Source organism: Hylobates moloch, unplaced genomic scaffold (genome assembly GCF_009828535.3).
Source record: "Hylobates moloch isolate HMO894 unplaced genomic scaffold, HMol_V3 SCAFFOLD_1, whole genome shotgun sequence".
NCBI lineage: Eukaryota > Metazoa > Chordata > Mammalia > Primates > Hylobatidae > Hylobates > Hylobates moloch.
Genome location: NW_026652276.1, coordinates 172,861,875 through 172,874,978, shown reverse-complemented (window position 1 = coordinate 172,874,978; position 13,104 = coordinate 172,861,875). Strand labels below are relative to the sequence as shown.

General features: G+C 34.8%; 2 protein-coding genes across 8 annotated transcripts in view; one reads left to right on the top strand and one right to left on the bottom strand.

Annotated features, from left to right (window-relative positions):
* RUNDC3B (RUN domain containing 3B) overlaps positions 1 to 13,104 on the top strand; it is a 196,597-nt gene that overhangs the window by 64,591 nt on the left and 118,902 nt on the right. For 4 of the 7 annotated variants that reach the window (XM_032761177.2, XM_032761176.2, XM_058425075.1 and 1 more), the window contains one exon: positions 8,136 to 8,269. In XM_032761177.2, coding sequence (XP_032617068.1) covers positions 8,136 to 8,269 — 134 coding nt within the window. Of the gene's footprint in view, positions 1 to 1,306; positions 1,358 to 1,423; positions 1,436 to 8,135; positions 8,270 to 13,104 lie in introns of those variants that run through there. The other 3 variants (XM_058425087.1, XM_032761178.2, XM_058425076.1) reach the window with 2 other exon arrangements.
* The window catches only part of ABCB1 (ATP binding cassette subfamily B member 1), a 217,537-nt gene that overhangs the window by 196,655 nt on the left and 7,778 nt on the right, over positions 1 to 13,104 (bottom strand). The gene's annotated exons all lie outside the window — the stretch shown is intronic.

Genomic DNA, 13,104 nt, shown 5'->3' with positions numbered 1-13,104 from the left:
CTTTAAGTCAGATTTTCATGGAAATTGTTTTTACTTTGATAAGTTTTTAGATCTATAAATCACAAATGATATAGAGAACTTTGTTTTAGGACAGAGATAGTAAATGTGGTTTAAATATTAGGAATTGATGTTATTTGCAATGAAAAGCATTCTATTCTGATTTACATTTCAATGTTGAGAAATTTCATTTTTGTTTGTTGTAGTTATAGCAAGAATATTATGTTCTAATATGAGCTTTAACTAGCGTACCAAGTTATAGATCCTTTTGGATATGTTTTTCCAAATTTAATATTTGTTTAAAATGTTATGGAAGTAAGAGGATAGAGTGAATGGCAGATGCGTAGATGTGGCACAACTGTATGTATCTCCTTCCTTTCATTTTTCATGTCACATTACTAGCTGTATGTGTTTGTCTTTTCTTGGTTTTATAAAGGATCTAAGTGTTTGGAAAGTTGTGGGACCATGTACTATTGGAGATTTCAGTGTTTGACTATGAGAGAAGGAAATGTTATTTTTTGGGAATGTTATTTCAGAAATTTGGCTTTGGAGTTTTCCCATATTGTTATACTAGCAATTTCCAAAAAATATAGCAGAAATTTCTAGTACTTTTCCAGTTGGTGATTGTTAAACACGAGTTGGAAGCTGTAACAAATAAAACAGTGTTTTTGATAGAGTAGGCATTTAGTCAACATTGGTTAAACTGACCAACATTTTATATAATATCTAAGTGCTGCTCTCTACAGGGAAGAAAACATAAAAGTTTTAACAATTCTTAGGCAAAAAATGAATGGCTACATTTCAAAATATATTTGTTTATAACTTTTAGAAAAGTTAACATTAAAAAATGTGTATTTATTTTTAAACTTGGAAATTTTCTGAGCCATATAGTTCCAAAGTGAGTGATTTTTTTCCTAACCAATCTTATAAGTTCTGAGGTGCATGGCCGGCAAGTTCAGTCAAGCTGTTGCTCCTTTGAGTTCTATTATACTCATCAGTTTATTATATCTGAGAAAGAATGATGGAGGTAAAAGTAAACAGGAAACAATTTCTGCTCACATATTTCTATGACTTACAGACACCTTAGCCTCTCCAGTAGAATAAGCTACAAGGAACTAGCTTCATTTACTTACCAAGTGTAGCTCATATTTATCTTAACAGAGTTCATTTATTTAGTAGGTGAAAGTAGTGTTTAGTGCTTCAAAATTATATGTAGTCATCTTAGTTGGGCTATTCAGTTTGGAACTGTAAACATGATGGCAGGTTTCTTAAATATCTGTGTGTTGTTGTTGTTATTTTTTTTTTAAAGAGATTTCCCAAAGTTGCAGATGGCTGGCTCATCTCCAAATACCTCTTCAAGGTACTCTATGCTGGTGATGTCTCCCGCCACTGAGCTGCACGGGAGCATGGAATTGACTTTCGGGGGAGGGCTGTATCAGTTAAGTGATCTTTTTTAGTACATTGCATGGGTTTTGTAAAGCCTTCTTTTTTGTGTGTTTTTGTTTTTTTAAATCCAGAGAGCACAAGTATGCTTATGCTAATTTTAAAATTAAAATCTTATAAATCCACACAATATAATAACCTATTTACTTTTTGAGTGCTGTATAATAATAAATATTACATGTGAAGTAGGAGCTCAGGGAAGCTGTATGAATATTCCAGTCTCAGTAAAACATAGATGTGGCACTGTAAACAATAACTGCTTTTTCATTCTTGAACCATTAGTGGGAATGTATTTGTTAGTTTCCTTTCTCCCAGATAGAATGCATACCTTTATTTACTTATTCAAACCTTTTTTTTAATTGAGTTTCTGCTATATGCAAAACACTGCTGGACCTCTGTACTTAATGATCTAGCTTTCTATATTTTTTGCTTAGAAAAGCAATATAGTCATTATTTTTAAATAGTAGAACAAAAGAGAAAAAGTAAAAAACAAATGTCATTTCCTTAATTCTAATTCCCACAATTAATCCTTTCAAGCAATTTTATCTGTTTTATGTTCTGTACCTATAGTCTTAATCATTACTGACACACATTATACTTGATTTCTTCAGGGGTGCACATTTATGTGTAGCTCTCTGTGTGGACTTCAGCCGTCATGTATGATTTCATTCCACCAATACTTTAAGCCTTATGTTAATAATACTGGTGGAAGGAAAAAAAACAAAACGTTTGTTCTCCATTTCAGAGAGAGTAAAATTACTGGGATAAAAAAGCCTATTAAATTGATTCAATATTCAGATTTTTGCTGAACCTGGTCATCTTAATCTTTTTGTTTTGGAAAATTAAGAGTTGACTAATTGTTATGGTATAGACACATACTTTAGATATTTGTATGTTTGTGATAAATTCCTTACTAGTGAACTAGACATTACATTGTCAATACCAAAGGATAATAGTTACATTTTATAGGTGAGTAACTGATTCTTAGTGCCTAAATGATATACTTGAAGTGTCCTGTAAGTAGCATGTAGAACTAGCAATGTAAGTACAATTGAGTATCTAATGTAGATTCTGACTTCCTCAGATTCAATTTAAAGTGTAACTAATTATTTTTAAGTGTTTATACTTGTTCTATTTTTTAGAACATTAATTTGAGATTTTAGTTAGAAGATGGATTGGTGTCATAATTTTACCTTCAAAGCTGGATGGTCTAATAAATATAAACCTCAACTAATAATAGTACTTTTTTAAAGGAAAAGTTTCTGACCTTTTACAGAAATGGAAATTTTCTCTGTTTGATAAAATAGTGGATAATATTAAACTGGCTTTTATAAATTAGCAGTAAGAAACTTGGGATTGCTGCTACCAAGTTTAAAGTGAGAACTCCACAAGTTTTTTAAAGGAACCAATTTTCTTTAAGTATCTGAAAGCTTTTGCAGTGACATCAGAGTGGTTTATTAAAATGTGGTAGTACTATCTTGTCTTTTGTTGATTGTCTAGATGAATAATAGCTCAAAGGTAATAGTCTTTAATATTGTCAAGTAGGTGATATATTTTAACTCTAACAGAACTTTCATTTGTGAAATCAGTTTTTCATTCACTATTTACATAGCTAAGCACTATTACTAAAGATGGGGAATTAAGTCACTTAACAGATTCATTTATATTTTTATTATATTATGAAAAGCTCTTGTATCAGCTACTGCTTAGTAGAGAACCACTTTAGAAAAATTAATTTCTGTTCTTAGAAGGTCTTATTCTGGCCATAAAATAAGATACAAACAAAACACAGACATATTGCAAAGTGTAAATAAGTATCTCACTTAAAGAGTATAGAAGAGTAATTTTAGAGTAACTTTGGACCCTAGAGATCACAGGCAATTTTTAGGTCCTGAAGATGAGGCAATTTAGTTGGAAAGATAATCACATAGCTGGTAACAGATTGTCTTTCAGTCTAGCAAACTTTTCACCATTTGTTTCTGTGCCTAAAGATGAATAGAGTTGGATTGATGGGATGGGAATATGTTTTAAAAAGCTTGTTTAACTTTCTCATTGGGAAAATGTTAACTTCCAAGAACACTTATAATTGAAAGCATGTTGTATACGTATATTCATTGAGAACTTTAAAAAGGGAATTCTGTTAATGACAGCATATCTCATCTTTGGAATCACATTTCTTCAAGATATAGAGTAGTCAGTTTCTTGCTATATGATTGTCTTTTGTGGTTATTTTTAAAGGAAGTCAAAGTATTTGTGGAGTGCTTATTTATTACTTCAATATTTATTTTTAAAGGCATGAGTAGCTTGTAACTTTGTTTTTTAATTTTCCTGTTAAGTACAGGTTATAGACTTTTACTAGCAGTTAATCTGTATTTACATAAAAGTGATGTTCGAATAATATCACAGATAACTCATTGAACACATCTATTATATTGAACTAAATTAAACCTTTCTATAGATGCAGAAATTAATTATTTAGATGAAATCCTAGGATATACAGACAATTTACATGAAAGCTTGTTTGGAGGTTCTAGCAAGAGAATCTACCTTCTCTTGAAGAATATCTTTCTGAATATGAAAAATTCAGTGTCTTGAATTAAGAGCTTCACTTTGGAAGTGATGCACATGGAAAAGGAAGGAAGCCAGAATCAAGCCAAGTCATCCTCACATCTAATTTGTAGAGCAGATAAATGTGTTATGAAGATCTTGGTGGTTGAGTTATGGCTCTGCAAGTCATGATGATATGCCATCCTGTCAATTGCTTAGTTTCTCAGTTTGTAATCTGGGAAATCTTTTCATTATCTTTTGGGTAAAAGTCCTTGTAGATAGTGTGCCCCACCTATAACAGGAGTTCCAAGGATTTAGTGCCCACTCCTCTCTGCTTAACCTAACTCTAGTTTTCTAGTTTTTCTGTCTCTGTTTTCTCTTCTCCAAAACAGGGCTTTTTTTATACTCTTTGGTTTTCTTTTTTTTTTTTTTTGAGACGGAGTCTTGCTCTTTCTCCCAGGCCAGAGTGCAGTGGTGCGATCTCGGCTCACTGCAAGCTCCGCCTCCCGGGTTCACGCCATTCGTCTGCCTCAGCCTCCCGAGTAGCTGGGACTACAGGCGCCCGCCACCGTGTCTGGCTAATTTTTTGTATTTTTAGTACAAAATACTAAAGAAGTGACATTTTAGTTTCACCGTGTTAGCCAGGATGGTCTCGATCTCCTGACCTCGTGATCCGCCCGCCTCGGCCTCCCAAAGTGCTGGGATTACAGGCGTCAGCCACCGCGCCCGGCCCCTATACTCTTTGGTTTTCAACAGCTCTACTTTGAAACATCCTACAGGTTATTTTCTTCAGCCATCTGAAACTAAAGAGAAGGTTTAAAATGACATTACAGAAAAGCAAACCATGTCCTTTGCCAAAGTCCTGGACCCTTGTACATTTCCTTAAAAAGGAAAGTCTTCTTGTTCATGGACAACCTATGCTTTATCTTTCTCCATGGTTACCTATTTGGATTACCACTATAGGTGGTTGCCATTGGCTAATACAATGTTGTATTTTCCCTTGCCTATTTCTCTGACTTCTGTTTCCCATATTGTCTTTTTAGAGAGACTTAAACTTGCCACAGAATCTTGGTGATACTCTTTCCTTAAGATTCTTTCCAGTGTGTAGTACTTCATTTCTTGAGGGAAGTCTGGCAGCTGTAGCTCTCATTTTGAAATTATAGAATGATCCCAAATAATAGAAGTCAAGGAAAATGAGTTGAAGTTAGAAACATTTGAGGAAGTAACTTTAGAATGGTTGATCATGGGAGTAAATTTGGATTAGGGAGTAAGTTTGGAAGATTTCTCTAGATTCCAAAGCAAGTAATGTGAAGAATTTAACTTTGCATCTCATTCCTACTTCATTTTGTGATGCAAGGAGAGCTTGGTCCCTGTAACTACTTGTATGATTACAGTAATAACGGTAGTAATAACACTTATTTTGAATTTAGTATGCACTAGACTCTTTGCTACTTGCTGCACATACATGATCTCATCTAATCCTTACAACAGTACTATCCAGTAGGTACTGTCGTTATTTTAAATTTACAGAAGAGGCCCAGACTCACAGAGTGAACCTAAGTCATTTTTTCAAGATCCCATAGCTAGAAAGTGATCTAGTTCAGGTCCACCAGACTCAAAGCCCATGTTCTTAACCACCAGTCATCCTGCTTCCCCTCCAAATGGCTAACAAGTTGAAGACATGAAAAGTGCCCTAGAGACAAACTATATTGAGGTATTGTATCAGGAAATTTTTAGTTAAAAGAAGAGAGGGAGCAGAAGAAAGTGATGGAGAGAGATTAAGAGGGAGAAGTCTGTAGATTTCTAAGTAGCAAAATTTTATTTAATTTTTTATTTTTTATTGATTATTTTTTGAGACTGAGTCTCGCTCTGTCACCCAGGCTGGAGTGCAGTGGCACGATCTCGGCTCACTGCAAGCTCCACCTCCCAGGTTCACGCCATTCTCCTGCCTCAGCCTCCCGAGTAGCCAGGACTACAGGCGCCCGCCACCATGCCCGGCTAATTTCTTTGCATTTTTAGTAGAGAGGGGGTTTCACCGTGTTAGTCAGGATGGTCTCGATCTCTTGACCTCGTGATCCTCCCACCTCGGCCTCCCAAAGTGCTGGGATTACAGGCATGAGCCACCGCACCCGGCCGCAAAATTTTATTTTTAAAGAGACATTGAATTATATAGTTATTAGAATAAAGATTTATAGATGCATTTGTTTTTATTTATATAAAGAAAAATATATTTGTGCAAAATATTTAATGTTTGTAATCTATCATGCAAACACTAGCAGACTGTTATCAAAACTATTGCTATAAAAATATACTAATTGGATTTTTTTAAATTTAAGTTTTTGTGTTCATTGCAATTAAGATTATCTATGTTGTGCTGATTTATCAATTTAATTTTTCAGCAAGTATTTATCGAGTGCCTACTGTGAGCCAAGCAAGCACTGTGTCAAGTGTTAGAAATTGATCTAAAATAAGACGAAATTCCTGCCTTAGTGATCTTACCGCCTAATATGTGAAATAATCAAGTAAAGAAATACTTTTGAGGAGAAGTAAGCACAGGGTCCTGTGCCAGCAGAGGGACTAGCTCTTGGGATCATACAGGGTTTCTGGAAGAGGCCTTTAAAATGCCCTGAATAATGAATAGAAGTTACCTATCATGACTTGTAGGATTTCTGTTGGTTGATTAATAATAAGTACATCACTAGAAGTACTAGGGGGCGATTTTTAAAAATTCAAATGCCTACATCTTCCCCTAAAGATTTTGATTATTCAGTTTGTGGGGAGGCTAGACATGAGTATTTTTTAAAAGCAGTCCAGTTACACTAATGTTCTGCCATGGTTTGGAACCACTCAGATATTATCTCAGACATTGGTCCTAAAATGGTGCTTGCTGACAAGAACACTTCTTGATGTTGCTGTAGAGAAGTAATTACTGAGGAAGGGAGGATTTAAAATAAATAATTAATTCATGATGAGAAAAGCACTTATTTCAAAATATGAAAGCAAATCTTTCTACATGAAGATTAAACAACTTTCCTAGGGAAGTCTAGTCATTCTAGACAACTAAAGAAAGTATTAAGATGTCTCTCATATTCCACTTAAAAATAGTGAGTGTAGAAAATGTTTCCTGTGAAACTAATATTCAGAGTCCTGTATAGAATTTTGTTTTTACAGAGTCCTGCTCTGTCACCCAGGCTGGAGTGCAGTGGCTCAATCTCAGCTCACTGCAACCTTCACCTCTTGTGTTCAAGTGATCCTCCTGCCTCAGCCTCTCTCAAGTAGCTGGGATTACGGGCACACACCACCATGCCCAGCTAGTTTTTGTATTTTTAGTAGAGATGGGGTTTCACCATGTTGGCCAGGCTGGCCTCGAACTCCTGGCCTCAGGTGATCCACCCACCTTGGCCTTCCAAAGTGCTGAGATTACAAGCGTGAGCTACCATGCCCAACCATAGAAATATTAATACTAGTATAACCTATGCACAATAGAACATTTGGTCATGAACGGATACATAGTTAGCCAAATCTGAAAGATTACAAGTTTTTCATGAGTTCTTAACTGGAAGAGAGCAAACAAATGACAGTTAAAGGGGAGCTTTATAGATGAGAATGGTTGGGTAGGTGGTTTTGCATTATTAGTGAATATAGGATACTAATTGATTTTATTTATTTATAAAGTAAACCACACATTGTATACCTTTTTTGAAGTATCCTTATGAAGAGGAGAAAAGAATTATGGTGGTGGGGTTTTTTTTCTGTTTTTTTAAGTAAAGAAAGGTTTAGAATTCAATTGGTGACATTTATTAATGCTTAACTAGAAGCGCAGGAAGGTTCCTGTGTGCTGTTTAAGCGACTGTGTTAGACAAATAGGATGTTAAATGGCAAGATATTTCTAGTGTCTAGTCCTTTTCATTTAGTTTGATTTTATTGTTAAGACTATGATTCAGACTCATTAAGTAAATTAAGTAAATTTTCCAAAGTAACACCACTAGTTAAAGATAGAATAGGACTAGATTTGCAGCTTTTTGACACCTAGATTGGTGGTGCCCTTGCACTATATTACCTTTATTTTTCAGAATTTTATTCTTGCATTTTCAAGTCTGGTTTTATTTTACTTTTTAAAATTTTATATCGCAATTTGTCTCCTGAAGGTCAAGTAACCTGGTTTGGTTATGAAAGTCCTCGTAGCTTCTGGGACTATATCAGAGTGGCTTGCCGGAAAGTTTCACAGAATTGTATCTGCAGCATTGAAAATATGGAAAATGTCAGTTCTTCTAGAGCTAAGGTAAGACATTGGTCAGAGGCTCGTTTCTATTTTTTTTTTCATTGCATGTATTTGGAATAGCAGGAAGGTGTGAAGCTACTTACTATGAATTTCCTTTTCTTAAGAAGCATAATAAAATACTTCCTGTTCTGTGATATTTCTACATTTCTTGAATTATCTAAACTAGTGGCTCTCAAATAATGTTCAGCAGAACCCTGAAGATGTCCAAGACCCTTTCTTTAATGGGTACATAATGTCAAAAATATTTTTATATAATATCAACATGTTATTTGCCTTTTCACTGTGTTGATATTTGCACTGCCAATACAGACACAATGGTGGATAAAACTGTTGGAACCTTAGCACGAATTAATGCAGTGACATCCAACTGTGCAAGCAGTCTTGAGTTCTTCCCCACCATGCACTCAGTGTTTTCTTTTAAAGGCAGTTTCAACTTAAGAATGACCATGATGGTGCGGGAAACATTAATTCTTATTAAATCTCAACTTTGAGGATCTGTCTTTTTAATATCCTGAGTAATAAAATGGGAAGTATGCATAAAGCATTTCTGCAACATACTGAAATATGATGGTTGCTTCAAGAAAAACACTTGTACAATTCTTTGAATTGTGAGCTGAACTAGATACTTTTTAATGTAATATGATTTTATTGAAAAGAAAAACTTATAAATCATAATTTTTTGGACTTAGGCATTTGACAGATATTTTCTCAAAAAAAGAAGAAGTTAGCCTATTACTTCAAGGAAACAGCTGACAGTATTTGTTGCCAATGGTGAAATCAAAGCTTTTAAGTAAAAACTAGAATTTTAGAAACTTGTATTCACCATCTTAAGCTTCACAGCTTCCCAATATAGAAAAGCTTTTTTAAAACGTTGATGTTGATATCAACAAATGTATTTTTTAATTATTTAATGAAATGTGTCAACATTTGATGGGACTGCATAACTTGTATTTTCCAAATGATCCATTCGTGGAATTACAAAATCATGTATGGGTAAAAAGATCAATTCAAAGTGCAAGGTAGGTCGGTAGATTTAATGTACTATAGTATGAAAAAGTCATTAATATGATTACAGAAACTTACCATTTAGTGAGTTTTGATCTAGAACAAAAGAAAATATCTACACTTATCTGAAAAGACTATTAAAAGATTCCCTTTCCAACCATATATCTGTGTGAAGCTAGATTTTCTTCATGTACTTCAACCAAAACAACACATTGTAACAGATGGAATGCAGAAGCAGATATCTGATTCTCTTGTAAAGACATGAAAGAGATTAGAAAAAAATGTAAAACAGAGATACTTTTCTCACTAATATTTTTGTTTAGGAAAAATAGTTATTTTTCATAAAAATGTGTTATTTATGTTAACAGGTAATGGGTATTTTATTTTATTTTATTTTAGGGACAGGGTCTTGCTCTGTTGCCCAGATTGGAGTACAGTGGTACTATCATAGCTCACTGCAGGCTAGAACCCCTAGGATCAAGTGATCCTCCGACCTCAACTTCTTGAGTAGCTGGGACTACAGGTGCATGCCACCATGCCTGGCAAATTTTTTAAATTTTTTGTAGAGATAGTATCTCTCTTTGTTGCCCAGGCTAGTCTAGAACTCCTGGCTTCGAGCAGTTTTTCTGCTGCAGCCTCCCAAAGTGCTGGATTACAGGCGTTGAGTCACCATGACCAACTTGTTATTTTTGAATTACCTAATATTTAAGTTTCCAGTTTTGACTTGCGATACAGTAAATTTGGTAGATATAGCCTACATAAAACTTCCTTGGGGTCCTCAGTAATTTTTAGGATTATAAAATGTCTGAACTATTGAGTCAAATGGATTGAACATCCCAAAACTGAAAATGTGAAATCTCAAATGATCTCAAAACTAAAACTTTTTGAGCACCACCATGATGTTCAAAGAAAATGCTAAATGGAGCATTTAATGCAAATATTCCAAAATCAGAAAATACTCAAAATCTGAAATACTCTTGTCCCAAGCATTTTGGAAAAGGTATACTCAACAGAAAGTTGAGTATACCTAACTAACTCAACCAATTAACTCAACTCAGGTATCAAATAACTAACTCAACTCAGGCATCAGCTTTAATGTAGTAGTTTTATTTATTTTTATTGAATTGTCAGAGTAGTTTTACTATTGTGGCATTTAGAAATTACAGAATGAAACATTAAGTAGAAAATAAAGATTGAAAATTGATATTTACAGTTTTAAGATGAAGACATAATTCATTATTTCACAATTATAGAATTATAAATTATATATCTATGTAATAACCGAACAACAATTATCTTTCCAAATTATAGTTTCCAAGTTTTTTGTTCTTGCATCCTTTTTATTTAGGATTTTTTTTTTCTTTTGGAAAATTTTTGTTCAGCAAAACTGATGAAGATATGTTCAAATTAAATATTTTGTAAGCACGAACTGAGTATATGTTTTAAAAACCAAAATCTATCATGTTTAAATGTAGTGACATAATTAGAAACACAGGTAAAACATTTTTAGCTCCTTAATATGAAAGTATACTTTTGGATACAGTTAATAGCTATGATTTTTGTCACCTTTTCGAGACTATAACTATAAAGTTCACTTGTTAAAGCCACTGCTCCCTCCTGCCAGTCTTCAACCAACAGGTTGTAGCAACAAGGAACTTCCTGCTTCAGTATCTTTCAACTCTCTCAGGTTGGATCAGTTTTCTTCTCTGTCTCACGTTTTTAAACCAGTAAATTTCTTCATTTGTAGATTAATTATAGATTTTCTTTTTTTAATTAAATTTTTCCCTCAGATATTTAAATCCTATTTTTATTACATATTAACAGATGTCTTTTTTGTCCCAACTATTGTCCTTTGACCTCTGTTTCCTCAAACTACTGAATTTTTAATTCATTTACTTTTTAATTTTTGAACTACAGATTTTTAAAATATGCAATGTGAATTCCCCTTTGCATCTTAGGTGAGTTTTATCAGTTTTCCTTTTTTTTTTTTTTTTGAGACAGTCTAGTTCTGTCGCCCAGGCTGGAGTACAATGGCACGATCTCAGCTCACTGCAACCTCCACCTCCCAGGCTCAAGCAATTCTCCTGCCTCAACCTCCCAAGTAGCTGAAACTACAGGCATGTGCCACCACACCTGGCTAATTTTTGTATTTTTAGTAGATACGGGGTTTCACCATATTGGCCAGGCTGGTCTCAAACTCCTGAGTTCAAGTGATCCGCCCGCCTCAGCCTCGCAAAGTGCTGGGATTATAGGCATGAGCCACAGCACCCAGCCTCAGTTTTCCTTTCATGTTTTCTTTATGGCTTAAGAAGTATATCTACGTTTCTTTTGGCTAAGGTTTAGGCTAAGGTTAAAGATTAGCTGTAATTTGAATGAATCAAATCTATAAAAAGTATTCTAGATGCTACATAAACATTCTCATTTTCAAATCAAAAGTAGGAGAGAGGAACATAACAGTATATTCTAAACCCCTTTCAATAGAGGGGAGGATATATTTGTAAAACTAGCATATCCCAAAATACAAAAAGTAATTAAGAAGTTAACAAACATTAGAAATGTAGCATTTGGACCTGGGTGGACCAAAGAAACCCAAACCATAGCTGACCAACTCTCTTAACAAGGCTCTTGGAGCTAATCCCTGCACAGCAATATGTTATCTAGCAGAGAGTTAATATTTATTCTGTGCAGTACTGGTATTGAGTATCAAAACACCACAGAACAATCATGTTCCAAATCCTGCATTTATATCTTTGTTTTGCTCAGGCCTCAAACAGATTCCATTTAGTGAGGAAAGAGAATTCTTTGAGTTGCCTGGTTATGCTGGGAAGAGTCTGTGGAGAAAGATTACCTCTATCTTTATTCATTGCAATGAAAAGAGCAGTTTACTTAATCTACTCAGTAAGTCACATCTGTCACGTCTCTAGATTGAAGGATTAAACAAATGCCTCAGATGGCAGGTTTATTGAGGCTTAGAGCTGCAATCTTGAATGACTACGAGCATAGTGTCATTTTGCCTTGACACATGTGAAAAGATATTTCAGAACTGAAGCACTAAATTTGCCTGGTGAACAGTATACAGCTCAGTACACTTGTATCACAATTGTATCACAATTTCTGTCCTGGTACCACTTAGATTCATATTGTAGAAGCTTGTCACCATGGACAATCTCATACTTTAGTCTAGGTTAAGATCAATGGGCCAGGTGTGGTGGCTCACGCCTATAATCCCAACACTTTGGGAGGCCGAGGCAGGTGGATCACCTGAGGTCAGCAGTTCGAGATCAGCCTGGCTAACATGGTAAAACCCTGTCTCTACTTAAAATATGAAAAATTAGCCAGGAGTGGTAGCGCATGCCTGTAATCCCAGCTGCTCAGGAGGCTGAGGCAGGAGAATTGCTTGAACTTAGGAGGCAGAGGTTGCAGTGAGCCGAGATCATGCCATTGCACTGCAGCCTGGGCAACAGAGTGAGACTCCATCTAAAAAAAAAAAAACCAAAAACCAAAAAACAAACAAACAAACAAAAAATGAAATGCTAACCATTCCCTTTCTCTGCTAAGTCTGTGACTAGTTTAGCCTTTCATAAGACTTAAACATAGCCTAACAATAGAATAAAATATTTGAGTTGAGGATCATGTTTGTAATCTTTGTGTCTCCAGTACATTTGCAGCTATTATTTCTGTCATATGCAGGTGTTATGGAACATGAGACTTTTATTACATAAATTACTTAGGTTTCACACTAGAATCAGCACTCTTAGAAAAATGACTATCTCAGCAGGCACTGACTTATCTCATTCTTTTCTGAATTCACCCATCTTCCCCATCTGCTC